Here is a 13,910-nt window from a genome sequence, read left to right as displayed (position 1 = left end):
ACAGGTATTTTTCATCAAGTATTGATATATTGAACTTTAAGTCCCTACAGAATATGATGAAAAAACATTAAAAAAATTAAAATATTTTTAAAAATAGGTATAAAGAATTATATAATTCTGATGTGTAAACATAAGGATTATATGATTCTCTATGCCTATTATTATCTTGACTAATAAAATTTTTTATCATCTTTATTATCTCAAAATGTATATATAGAAGAATTTATCAATTTGAAATGCATTGTTCTATGAATTTTGACAAATTCATGAAGTTGAGTGACCATGACCTAAGTTGTAAGTGTGACACATCTTGATTACCCCAACATGTCCCCTCATGGATTTTGGCAGTTCAACCCCTCCATGTACTTTTGGACCTGACTGGTTTTTTGGTATTCTTGTTCTATTTCAGGAGGCATTGGTTAAGGACAGAAATGAAAACTTCTGTTCTATGGTTTCATGTGCTTACCTTTGTTAAAAAACACCCTGTAAAGTGTTACTGAAAGTTATTGTACCATGAGTGCTCTATGAATGTTAGTGTTTGCATTTTTGTCATCATTTATTATTGGCAGTATCTTTTCATTTAGCTATTCCATTGGGCATGTAGTGGTACCTTATTGTGGTATAAATTAAGTAATCATTTTATGATTAATTTTAAGATGTGAAACATCTTTTCATGGGCTTATTTGCCATTGTCATGTAGTTATTTTCTTTAGTTGCCATCATTTGCTGAAGTATCTACTAAAATTATTTATATATTTCAAATTAATTACTTCATAATGTACTTTTTATGTGATAGTGTTTTGAATATATTTTAAAATGTTAGATAATAAGGATCATTGTACTGCTGATTTCTGCTGGTTTACTGAAAGGAGTAATTAATGTTTAAACTTTTATTTTTCTCTTCTTTTAACTTTTCATAATTATTTTCTTTTTTTAGCCAATTTCTCAGGCTTATATCTGGTATACTAAACACCTAATTTAAAGATAATGTTATGCAATACAATAACCACTGTCAAATTCCTATTATTTTGTTTAATGAAATTTTGTATTGTTTCTGTTTTTAAAAAACATTTTATATTTTTTAGAAAATGAAAAGAAATTAATTTTAAAAATAAAATAACCTTTAGTGAATTCAAGTACCTACAATCTTTGTACTGGCATCAAGTATGAAAAAGTCCTTTGAAGACTTCTCCAAATACAGGTTCTCTAACAGCAATGGAACACCTAACTCTGACAAAACAAAACAAAAAAGGGGGATACAAATAAAGGATCATTTTGTTGTGAAAAAAATGTATATATGAGATAGTTAGAATAGATATACAGCTACTTTCTCTTAGTTCAATGAGAAGAAAATTTTGTATTAATATTGTTTAGACAAGATATCATGTCTGCATCTTTTCCTCTGAATAACTACCATGAAGACAACAATATGCAATGTATTAATTATTGTAACTGTCCTACTAACCTGTTTTTAAACTGTTTCATTGCTATTTTATCTTTTTTCTCGTTAAAATGAATAAAAAGAAAAAACAAAAAAAAATCAAATCAAATGCTGGAGTTACAGATTGAGTTCATTTAATTAATAAGACAATGCCATGGATATTTCTTAATTTTTAAAGCAAGGTCCTTTGTCCAACTAAGTCAAATCAGATTTTTCTGTTAGAAAAAAAAAATCTGCCTTAATTTTTCTATTGTAACAAATATTTTAATGTGGATCTTTGTGCTGGATCCAGAATTCTTATCTGAATTTTGGTTTTAAGTAGGTAAAACTCAGCCTTTTGCCATAGTTTTGTATATCATGGAGGAAAAAACCCCTACATATTCTCTTTAATTGTCTAATGGATGCTCTTCCTCCTTCACAGGCCCACATAGGACTGCCCTTCCAGGGTCTTGGTTCACCTGAGTAAATAAAGTGCTGTTAGGTAAACAGAAAATGTCATCATCAATGTACTTTGCAGTAATTTTGTACATAAAATAGTTCATCACAGCCTGGACTACTCAATTTCTTATTTTGATTTCATTTGTTTTCTTTTTCCTCCCTCCCTCCCTATCTTTCTTCCTTCCTTCCTTCCTTCCTTCCTTCCTTCCTTCCTTCCTTCCTTCCTTCCTTGACAGGGTCTCTTTAAGCTCCCAGGTTGACTTGAAACTCATGGTCTTCCAACGTGAACCTCCTGAGTAGCTGGGACTACAGTGTGTGACACATTGGCAGCCCAAACTGTCCCATTTCTAAATGATTAAATAACAGTATGTAAGTGCAACAGGGAAAGATGCGAATCTTTCTTTGCTGTGTAGTAGTATGAATTGCTTATTTGGTGTTAGCATATGGATTCCCCATTGGACTTCTCTGTGTGCGTCCAGGAGTACATCTACATGTCTATATCTGCACTTATCTCACCACTTCAGGAAAGGCAGTGGGTTCACTGGGGAGCACACAAAGCCCTTTTAGGATTATTTCAGGTTGGTTCTCATTGTCACACCATTTTTAAAAGACTTTGATTAATGTTTTTCCTGTATTTTTTTTTGAGCAAACCATCAATTGATATCAGTGGGAGATAATTGCTAGAGAATTTAATTAAGAGCTTCAGGTATTTTTCAGAGACTAGTTGAAGATTCCAGAACCCTTACCTTATTTATAGCTCTGGAAGTGAATAGTGAGAACATCTTGACAGTATTCACAAAAACTCAACAAGATCAGACATTACAAACATTTATTTTCATTTATTCAAGCCTTTAAAATAAAATATTCATGTGATATGATAGTCACAGAGGAAATAAAATACATAATTTAATCAGTTGTTCGAACTCATTTAGAAATAAAGAGCTGTCATTTTAGAAACTTAGCTGTTTTTCTTCTCTCTAGCACATCAGGGAAAAAAACCCACAGTTCACAAGATACCACAAGATGTTACGTAAGCAAGCCAAGTTCTGTCTCATCCCATATCTCAATCAACAGGGAAGGAGAGCCTGCCGCTGCAGCTGCTGGCATGCAGGCCCTTGACTCCGGGCGTGTTGACATTTGGATATGGATTTGCAGGGTGCCTGCAGTGCACCTGTCTGTGTTCTGTTTGATGAGGGAAGTGCAGGAGGAGGCACTTAACAGCTGGAATGGAAGTCTTCCTTTAGTATCCTTGGAGGCCATTGGCGTTCTCTATGAAGAGAATCACTACTCTCTCTTTTTTTTTTTTGTTTTGGTAAAGGCTGCTGTATTGGTGACAATTAGTACAAATCCATAAATATTGATCCCCAAAGAAAAGCGCAGTTATTTATCATACTACTGATCCAGAGAGCCAACTGGCACTGAGCCACGTAATGACTGAATTGCCTGAAGTCACTCCAGCTTCTTGGGAAATGCCACAGCCAGCCGGTCTATGGCATACACCGTTCCACCCACTGTGAGAGTCATAGTGGCACTGTACAAGAGGGCATCGGCTACCCCACCCTTTAGATGCCTTGCAATTCCCTTGTCCTCCTGAAAAGCTTTTGTTTCTGTAGAACTTTATTTTCCAAAAGCCTGCGTGAAGCAGTGCTGGTGCTACTCTTTCTTCCACTATCTTTTAAGAACGTCTTTAGTTCATCGTTAGAGTTCATTATTAGTTTATGATGTAATGTTGGAATAATAAAGGGTCATTTTCCAAATGTAAATGTGAACATTGTATTAAATGACATCAGTGTTCAACTTCTAATAGCAGAAACCTGCATCCCTTCTCTGGAAGAACTAAATTGAATTTCTGCTCCTGTGATCTTCCTGTGCACCAGAAGATTTTGAACTTGTATCACTCAGTTTTTTGAAGCCAAAACAATTTGAAAGGAGCCCATGAGGCAATGGAAATAACTAAACAGAACACAGACACAAACCTAAAGACTGAGCTAGTTACATGCATGCATCTTTCTGCAGAATGAGAGAAAGGAAATTAAATTGGATCTCATAATTGAATAGTGCAGCCTGTGACCGATGTCCTCGGCATCCTTGAATGGCTGCTCTGTCTGTCATGTCCTTCTTATTTCCACTGGCTGCAACTACTCCCAGCAGCCACAGACTCACCTGGAAACACCCTTTCTGTTTCTTGGCCAGGAAAGGTGTCCTCTTTTTTGATAGTGATTAATATTCAATCTCTGGTCTCTTCCTGATTGATTTTTCTTGCTGCTACTTCCTGCTGTACACCAAAGTACTCTGTTGAATGCTTCAACTCTATTTCAGTTATTTGTTCTTTTTATGCATTTCCATTGTATCCTATTGTGGCAATGCATATACTAGAGTGTTTCTCCCTGTGCCCTTTCCTGTCTTTGCACCTTTTCCCTCCTCCCTACACGAATCCTGCTGGGGAGTAGCTGTCACTTGAGCCAATCAGGATCAAAGCTACACAGGTAAATCTTGAAGAAGTCCCTCTGTAAAGTTGAGAGCTATTTGCCAAATTCAGATCATTAGAAACAATTCATTTTTTCCCCTTGAAACATCTAAGAATCTGTGGACACCAGAGATGGCACAACAGGTATACAATATCCTTGATGAGTTAAGAGCCTGATTTCAATTGAATGTTACTTAATACTTCCTTCATTGGTGCTTTGTGTGGTCACTACAGCAGTCTATTTTTAAAACAAGAACTCAAATATTTGCACTTGTTATTCTACACAGATTTTTGTATTTATATAGAGATATGTATTTATATATTACATATTTATATATAGATGTATATCTATGTGTCTATGTATAAAAATGTTACAAAGTTTTCAAAACAATGATTAAGAGATCAGTGAAACACATTTGGGTCAATCTCTTTGCAGTCATAAGTACTGAAGAAACTCTTGATCATTTCACAATGTTAATTTATTATATCTATCTTAACATACAAAAAGTGCTTCATTTCTGGGTTCCAAGATCCTGCATTAGAGTTCAGTCTATGTGTTATGAAGTTCCCAGTGTTGCCCACGCCATGCTGGACCTAAGGCAACAGCAAGAGCTGTTCCTGTCACAGTGCGTGTGCAGCCCAGAGCTGGCCCTCCTCATCTGTGGGTTCCTTTACCTATAGACATTACCAACTACTGCAAATGAAAAATACTCAAATAAATACTGGATCTGTACTGAACATATACAGATTCTTTTCTTGTCATTGTTTCCTAAACAATACAGTATTAACATCTATTTACACCACATATTAGATATTTATATTAAGTATTATATGTGATCTAGAGATGAATTAAAGGGTATGGGGAATACATCAAAACACTTGGAATGGACTTGAAACTTGGGACATCTGTGGATTTGGCTATGAAGAACATCTATATCTATTTGTGTATGTATAGATATGTATAAATGAAGCATATATATATGAGACAATATTTGGCACATTAAATAATTGGAGCACATGTCCCTTTGTACCAAAATAAATATATAGAGGTTTAATTCAAATTTGCTCTTGAATTTTTTCCTACTAGCTTTCCCACCAAGACCAATAATCAAGTATACTTTTAGTTGAAGAATGTTCTTTAGCATGCTTCTTTTTGCCTACGTTGTATGTACTTTTTAAGAGTCTGGTTGAAATCCTTCATTTATCTTTGGAGAGGATGACTCAGACTGTGTTTTGTCATCTTTTTTCTCTGGAATTTCCCCATCATTTCTCCTCTTACATTTCCTGTATGCAACATAAACTGGAAAACAATACACAAGAGGTTAAGTAAATTTCATAATCATAAGCTGCAAAATTACTTTAGACAGTGATTATACTGCATGATTCATGGAGCCACTTGCATTTTCCATAGAGTGGCAACTGCTGAGAGAAAGCAATTGTTTCTCATTGTTGATTCTGTGACCACTCTTGGAAGAGAGAAGACTGTACTTCAGGAAGACCTGACACGAAAAGCTTCAGAGACATTTGCTGAATGCAACCATAGTCTCTCTAGGATTCAACCCCTCAGGTGAGGCTATATGAGAATAAGTGAAGAGGCGTTTGTTCCAAAGCTATCACACACTAGTTACCATGAAAGCCCTCAATAAAGATGGCCCAGGCTATGGTGTAGGCCTTGACTGATGGCCTTTTGGGAGAAGACTCGAGCTAACACAGTGCTCCTGAAGCTGAACGCATGCTGGAGCTAAGTGCAACGAATGAAGAAAACAAAGGAGAGAGAGAGAAAAAAAAAAGAAATAAAGGAAAATAAGATAGTGTCTCCTGGGATTTTTAGAAGTCAAGATTCACATTATTATTATTATTTTTTATTGACTTTTTTTTTTGAACTGGGGATTGAACTCAGGCCCTTGCACTTGCCAGGGAAGTGCTCATTCCACTGAGCCACCTCCCCGTCCCCAAGATTCACATTATTTTTGTCATGTAACTTCATCTTGTATTTCCTATTAAAATGCTATGAAACTTTGAAAGTACCTTCTTTATTTAAAAACTAGGACTTTAAAATAGAGTTTAAATATCACCTGCTCTTAGAAAGTAAAATCCATGGAAGAATCATACCTGGATGAAGGCCAGAAGGTGGAAGCCTCATGGGAGGAGATCAGAGTTTATACTATAGTGACAATCTTTTTTTTTTTTTTTTTTTTTTTTTAGTGGAGCCAGGGATTGAACTCAGGCCCATGCACTTGCCAGGGAAGTATTTATTCAACTGAGCTATTTCCCCAACCCCCAGAGTTTATACTCAGATCCTTGCACTTGCCAGGGAAGCTATCTTCCCAGCCCCTTAACCCTTGTACTTTGAATAAAGAACAGTTTTGCTTAAACTGATTCAGTTGTATAAATTGAGCATCTATATCTATCTATGTATATCTGTCTCTCATAACTCATTTTGTTAAATAGCCTTGGTGTACTAATTTTTTGATCAATAGTCTATAAAGCATATCAAGACACCATCTGAGGAAGAATCTCCACAACTCTGGGCTGCTTGAAAGCATTTAAGAAAACAGAATAAAATACTTCTAACAGTTCGATATATCTAATTAAGAGGAAAAGAAAGTCTGTGGAGAGAATCCATCATCATCATTTTTCATTTAAAAATGATCATCACTAAAACTGTTTAGTGAAATTATAAATTTTAGTAGTATTTAGGGAGTCATGATGATATTATGGGGCAGGAGTTCACTTTCTTTTATTTGTACGATTCACTGCCAGGAACAAAGAATTCATTAAAAAACCATTTAAGCAGCTCTCGAATTTCCCAAAGAGCACGACGGTCGCACGGTCGCTGCAGGATTCCCTACCTATTAACAGGATTGCTGCGAACACGAGCTGGAAGATGCTGTAGATGAGCGGGAAGGTGAACACCAGGTTGAGCTCCTCGGGGCTGAAGGAGAGCTGCACAATGGTGGAGCACAGCTGGCTGTTCTGCATTCCCGTTTCCAGGGCCACCGTGCGGCATCTGCCAGGGAGGGTAAGAGAGCAGCGTGCTCGTTGTCGCTTGGTTTTGTTACCATTCAAGGCATATAGGAGAACAAGCACGTAGGCTGTATGCGCACTCATTCAATGGAAATGACACGCCTTTCTCCTGGATAACTACATTGCTACATAGTAATATGATCTCAATATACTTAACATCTACCGAAGATGTGTGATCAAAAATAAATGAGTTCAAGTAAAAATACTATTACAGTGAAAGACACGTTTTTGTGAATCCTCCTAAAACAACCCCTTTTGCCTTGAATGAATTGCCCCATTTTTCTCGCCATTTTCTGAAGCAGTTCCGGAAATCCTTTTGCTCTCTTCGTTGAGTTATAGCTGGCATCAGGTCCTGAATTGTTTGGAAATGTTCACCTTTCAAAGGCCTTTTGAGTTTAAGGGAGAGCCGAAAATTGGCTGGTGTCAGATTCAGTGAGTAAGGTGGTGCAGGCCGCACCCTGACGTTCTAATGGACCTGCTTCCTGCTGGATGACCCTGGGCAGCAACACTCACCATGTTTCCATCATACCTCATAAGAACCCTTTCAAAAGAACAGAAAGTGGCAAAACTGTCGGTAGAAACGTGCTCCAAGTGAAGAGCAGTATTTTGAGGGAGATTGGTGGCAAAGTTTCTTTGACACTAATAAATTTAAACATCTAAATTTGAACATACACAGTGTTTGTCCATCACCCCAGCACTTGAGGACTAGCTGATTTATAATAGTGTCCCATACATGGTGGACGGTGCTCCTCTTAGCCTTCTCAGTGATATCCTTGGTTACAGCACAGAGCAGGGATCAGGGTCTCAGAAAATACTCACCGTATGGTATTTATTGTAGTTACTTGATAAATTTATTTGTTCTGATTAAATCTCATTTAGAAATCTGCAAGGTAGGAATTAGTATCCATATTGTATCAGTAAGAAAACTTAGGGAGAGAGCTTGGCTGAAGGTCCCACTGCTGGGGAGAGGGACAGGTACACCGCAGCCTGTCCCAGCGGGGCACGTGCTGCTCCTCAGTGTCCGGCCTGCACCTGCGTCTTCCCTGTCTGTTGCCTTAGCTGAGCTGGGAGAGAGGAAATGTTTGTGTGCAGTAACAAAGTCCTAAGAGCATTCATCCTGCCAGCTGCTGGAGGACCCCGTGAGGATCATGAGGCCAAACTCGGGGCTTCTGTTAAAGCCACTCGGCTTATGGAATGTACAACAGTGGCAAAGTCTGTCTGGCACTCGAGGGAGAATGGGCTGGAAGAATTTGAGTATGAATAAATATAAAGATAGGCAATATCTTCTTTTTAGGGACTTGTGTTGTTTTAAGAATGAATGAGTTTATTTAGAAAGGCGTGATCAGAAATGTGGCAGATGTGATTAAAGGTGAAAGACTGTGAGCCTGTTGTCAGTACTGATGGCTGCTGTGTGACCTGATCATGCCCCCAAGTTTCATATGTGGAAGTTCTACGTGACATCACAAAATGTGTGGCCTTTTGGGCAAGTGTAATCATTGCACATGTAATTATATGAGATGAGGGCAGCAGGATGCTTCCCATTCGATATGTGGAGATTTCTTATAAAAAGGGACACAGAGACAGGCATGCAGCAATGACTCTCATGTGTGCAGACATAGGGAAAGGATGGCTGTGTGCAAGCTGTGGAGTGACACCCAAAGTAAAACCTTCCCTCATAGCTTCGGGAAGAACTAAGAAGGTAAACACCTTCATGCGGACTTCTTGTGTGTGAAAATGTAGGACGTAAATTTCTGTTAAGCCACTGTGTTTGTGGCACTTTGTTATGTCAGCCATTGCAAACATATGCAACAGCTGTTACAGATGAAAACCCCCAATTAGACGTGGCAAGATACCATACCTCTGCCAGGACAGCCCAGCTATTCTAGCCAAGAAAAATCCTAGGACGTAACCGGCTATTGGATAGAGCGTGCCTATCACCCACAGTTTGGGTTCGATGACCCAGGCACTTTGGTACAATATTCCTCCAATAACGGCGACGAGTACAATGAGAATCACACCTGAGATCGACCCGATCTGTAAGAAACAAAGGTACACGTGAGCCCAGGGACATTGCCAGAGCACCTCTGACTGTGGCTGTCAAGGACAAAAATCTAAGAAGACTGCTTCCATCTCTGATGTGATAACAGAGCTACCTCTCTATGTCTTGCTACCTTGAGGGCCCAGTTATTGGAAACGATAGTGCTTTTTGAATTTTTAAGGAAACCATGTGACCTATCCTATTCATGTTCAATTAGCCTGAAGACTTTCTACCTTTCAAATTCTCCAGTCAGATAGGAAGAAACTCAAGTCTGATAAGAGCCTAAAAGACTTGGCTTCCAGTTTCATAAAAATCTTAATTTCTTTATTCATTGTAACAGATAAAAATCTTGCCTCAGCTGCATTTTATGATGATTTTGATAAGAAAATAGATATAAAACTTTAAGTTTAAAAAGGTGCTGCTATTGTCTTCTTTTTATAGTTTTGCAATATGTGGAGATTCAATTATATATTATAGAATATTTAATTATTATGTATCTTTGTCCAGGGAAATAATACTAATTAGCTCATTTTACTCCATGAGCAATAGTACCTGTCTGGACCATCTACATGCATATCCACGTAGACAGGGAATGGCAGCGTATGGTAGCCGTACTTTAGCATATGCCAGTTGCCTGGTACTGAACTGGCCATGCGATTACAGAAGTTAGAAACACGTGGTCTATTCTCTAACATCTCTGTCTAGATAGATTTTATATCACAAAGTCACATAGCAGGGATAATGCCAATGCTCTGTGATAGAGTAAAGGCAGGAAGTGACATTGGAGTTGGATCTCAAAGGATGGATCGAAAAGTTCCCCATGGACAGGACCATGAAAGGCATTCTAGGAGAGAGTCTTATACGACTCATAACTTCAGGCCCTCAGAAGGTAAATTCTACAGTGAGGACAAAGCAGTATAACACACGAAGAGGCTACCACTCCAGTTCTTACTGTGAGCACTTAATCATGCAACCTACTGTGCGCAGTACTTACTTTAAGTATGATCTTGGCTATCCGGGGCCATTTGTGATTAACGTACATTCCCACGGAAACAGGAATAACAAGAGTGACCAAAGAAATACCTAAAGATGACAGAAGATCAACTTAATCAGCAAAGGATATAATACAAGAAAGAGAAATGCAAAAGATAAATAGCCTGAAAAACAAACTTAGTACTGCACTCTCATTGAATACATGAAGAGAAAATGTACACACACACACACACACACACACACACACACACACACACTTCTTCACTCCAATAACTTATTTAATATTACTCATTCAATATTACTGATTAAAGAGTTGATAATATAAATACTTTTCACTAACTCCTGGTTAGATTTCTTAGTTACTTGTACTGCCAGTAAACTTTAGATTCTATTTGTCAGGATTTTGGTTTCTTTAGTCTATTAGATCTATATGTTCTTTTTTTTTTCAGAACCGGGGATTGAACTCAGGCCTTTGCGCTTGCCAGGGAAACACTTATTCCACTGAGCCATCTCCCCGGCCCTAGATCTATATATTCTAGGGAAAAATATCTTTCCAAAATTTGTGTGCATGTGTTTGTACCCACGTGGCTATGTATATTCTCGTGGTACACATAGATGATATTTTAAATCTTTCTGTTACTTCATGATGATAGAAATAAATAACTTATTTTAAAGTGGAAGAAATAAAACATTGAAAATTTGCCCAAAATATCAAGGTATTTTTAAGGTTGACAATGTTTGGTCAAAACTAATTTCATTTATTCAAAGCAAGAATGGAGAGGTGGGTGAATAGGTTGAAAAAGAGTGCTTTATGTTTTCCATGAGATAATACATTCGGTGATCTCTCAAGTAATTATGATTCTTTACAGCAACGAGCTCCTGCAGCTGGATGAGAGTCATATGCTAACAGCACCGTGTTCAATTTATGGTTATTCTTGTGGCATATGGTTTGTCTCTCCATGTGTGTGTTACTTAACACTCATTTTCCAATGGTTGCTTTCCTACAGTAAACTACCAATGACTTCTAACTGCTCATGGGTTTTTTCTGTTTCAAACATCCTTTTAGAGATGCATGAGAAAGTGGAATTGGATGATGAAATTCTGAGTGTAGATGTTGCCTACTCTTGGAATCAAGTAACTTCAGAGTGGACAACAGATTATAAATTCCAGGGCTATGAATATTAATTTACAATCAATCAATTTAAAATTTAAGATAATGATGAAAATATAATTCCGGTAAACTACTGGCCCTTCCCACAGTCTAAGGGCCAGTAATTATTGTTTCCTAGGAATCACTTGGTGGAATTAAGTCATGGCTAGGGAAGCAAGAGCTGGAGAAGAACAAAGATGGGAGGAAGAGAGAACAAGCACACACTGGTGGGCAAAGGTGTATGGACAGGAGCCTAGAGCTAGCGCCTCCAGAAAATCTCCGTGGGTGTCCTTGCATTCCACTATTTGAGGAGGACACTTCTTGTCTTTGAACTCTACACCACCAGCTTGATTTTGTGAATTTGAAAGCCTTAACTTTAGATTGTGTGTTGATGGAACTTGACTGTACTGTCACAGCTTAAATCTAGGCACACATGCTGTGCTTGGATCGTGTACACGACTGGGTCTTGAGGTACACTTTGAACACAGGGGGTCCATTTGGCCCTTCTCACTCAGGTCCTTGTCTCTGGAGCAGGCCAGGGCAGCCAGGATCTCTGCCATAGTCTAGGATGGAAGGTTTTTCTCCCTTCACCAGATGAGGCCAGAGGAATTTTACCATGGATCTGAGGTGGTCCTTCCTCACACCTACAGATGGTTTCTGCCTGAAAGTGGGCTGCTGGAACTCTTTGCTCCCCTATAGCTCTGGAGCTTTTTTCTTTTCCTGTAGAATGGGGGATTGAGCCCAAGGCCTTCACACTGAGTTACCTCCTTTTTAATTTTGAGGCAAGGTCTTGGCAAGTTGCCTTGGCTGGGCTTGACCTTGTGGACCTCTTGCCTCACTTTCCCACGTTGTTATATTTATTCCTTATATGCCTGGGCTCTCTCTCTCCCTCTCTGCAAAAATTCCTTCCTGTCTATGTAGAACAAAAAGGACTAGCTTGTTGTTAGACTGCTGAAAGCAAAACTTCACCTTACTTTTAGTTTTTGCAGAAGCCATAGAAGGGAGAAAAGTAGAGAGAAAAGCCACAATGAAAGAGAGTGGTGAACAATTCCATTAGTGAAACTGGCAAACTTTGGAAGCTGTGCAAGTCATTTAAGCCCTTTGTGCTTTGGTCTCCTCCTGTGGCAAATGAGTGCACTCACATCCCTGTCACAGTGCTGTGGTGAGATCCCCTGTAACATGGAGGTAAAGCTCTTGCTATGAGATACTCAAAATGTGGCTGCAACAGCTTTCTTAGTGTCCTGCTTTCAGCTTCCAGATATGCACGGGCTTCTTCCCATGAAGATACTGTTATCTGAGGGGCCCAGATTCTCTCCTGAGTCACAGCAACATGCTGAGCCCTGCGCGTGCTGTCCCAAGCACCCTGCCCACAGAGCAAGGTGAAGAGCATACCTGTGGACTAGCTCCAGCTCCCCAGGAATCCTGGGAAAATTAAACAATTGCCCTGAGCTTCAATAGCCTCATTTACCAAGTGATGATAACATTTTGTGAAGCAGTCAGCTTGGTTTTGTCCTTATTAAAGAAACTAGAAAAACCAATAGTAAAAAATTTGGGTTAGAAAGCAGGCCTGAGTGAACACGGTGAACAGTTAATGTCTTTGTGTTCCAAACTCATCTTGCTTTTACTTCTTTTTCACCATTGATCCCCATTAGGATGATTTTCCTCTCTACCGAATGCTAGTCCACTTTTCATCTTTTTCTTTCAAAATTTATTCACATGAAAGGATAAGGTAAAAGTTATTCACATAGTAGTTAAAAATTACTCAATATTCCCAAGGAATATTTTTAGCAAGGACATGGATCTCAAGAGGAGAATATTTTAAGGCTTGAATTCGTTTCTTAAGCAATGAATGCTGTACAATTGAAATTCTTTGGTCAGCAAGCAGGTTCCTTGAGTGGACCACAATGTTTCCAGTGTAAACAAACTACATTTTTTGAGCGAGGTGTTCACTGAAGGAGTAGAATGAGATAAACAATATGGGACACAAAGAGGGTGGCTTTAAAACCTGAGTTCAGATTTTATTTGCTGTGATGGAGTCTCCCAGAGATCAGTAGGAGAATCCAGTTCAGAAATGACCCCTACAGAATCGAGTGCCTCAGCTCACTTTTTACAATTCTACTATCTACAATGGTTATTAGAATAAGGGAGAGAAGAAGAGATCATGTGAAAACTATTGCAATATTGATCATCCCAATTAGTGGGCGGGCAGAAATTAGTCCCATTCAGCTGTATATAGTGTGTATCACATTTAATTACAGAAACTGTTTTTAGAAATGGAAGGGACTTTTAGTCAGCTTCCAAAACATCCTGTACATAACTTTGGCAAACATCCCAAAAGCCACTGGGTGACATTTTT

General features: G+C 38.4%; 1 protein-coding gene across 1 annotated transcript in view; it reads right to left on the bottom strand.

Moving 5' to 3' along the window:
* Positions 1 to 2,729: 2,729 nt before the first annotated feature.
* Slc10a2 (solute carrier family 10 member 2) overlaps positions 2,730 to 13,910 on the bottom strand; it is a 24,493-nt gene continuing 13,312 nt past the window's right edge. Inside the window, 4 exon segments of the mRNA XM_004631175.2 lie at positions 2,730 to 5,646; positions 7,199 to 7,356; positions 9,232 to 9,407; positions 10,406 to 10,494. Of these exon segments, the coding sequence (XP_004631232.1) occupies positions 5,522 to 5,646; positions 7,199 to 7,356; positions 9,232 to 9,407; positions 10,406 to 10,494 (548 nt within the window). The 3' untranslated portion in view covers positions 2,730 to 5,521.

Source organism: Octodon degus, unplaced genomic scaffold, assembly GCF_000260255.1.
Source record: "Octodon degus isolate 3935 unplaced genomic scaffold, OctDeg1.0 scaffold00039, whole genome shotgun sequence".
Lineage (NCBI taxonomy): Eukaryota > Metazoa > Chordata > Mammalia > Rodentia > Octodontidae > Octodon > Octodon degus.
The sequence above is the reverse complement of the archived record's forward strand: the minus strand, read 5'-3'. Positions and strand labels throughout refer to the sequence as shown.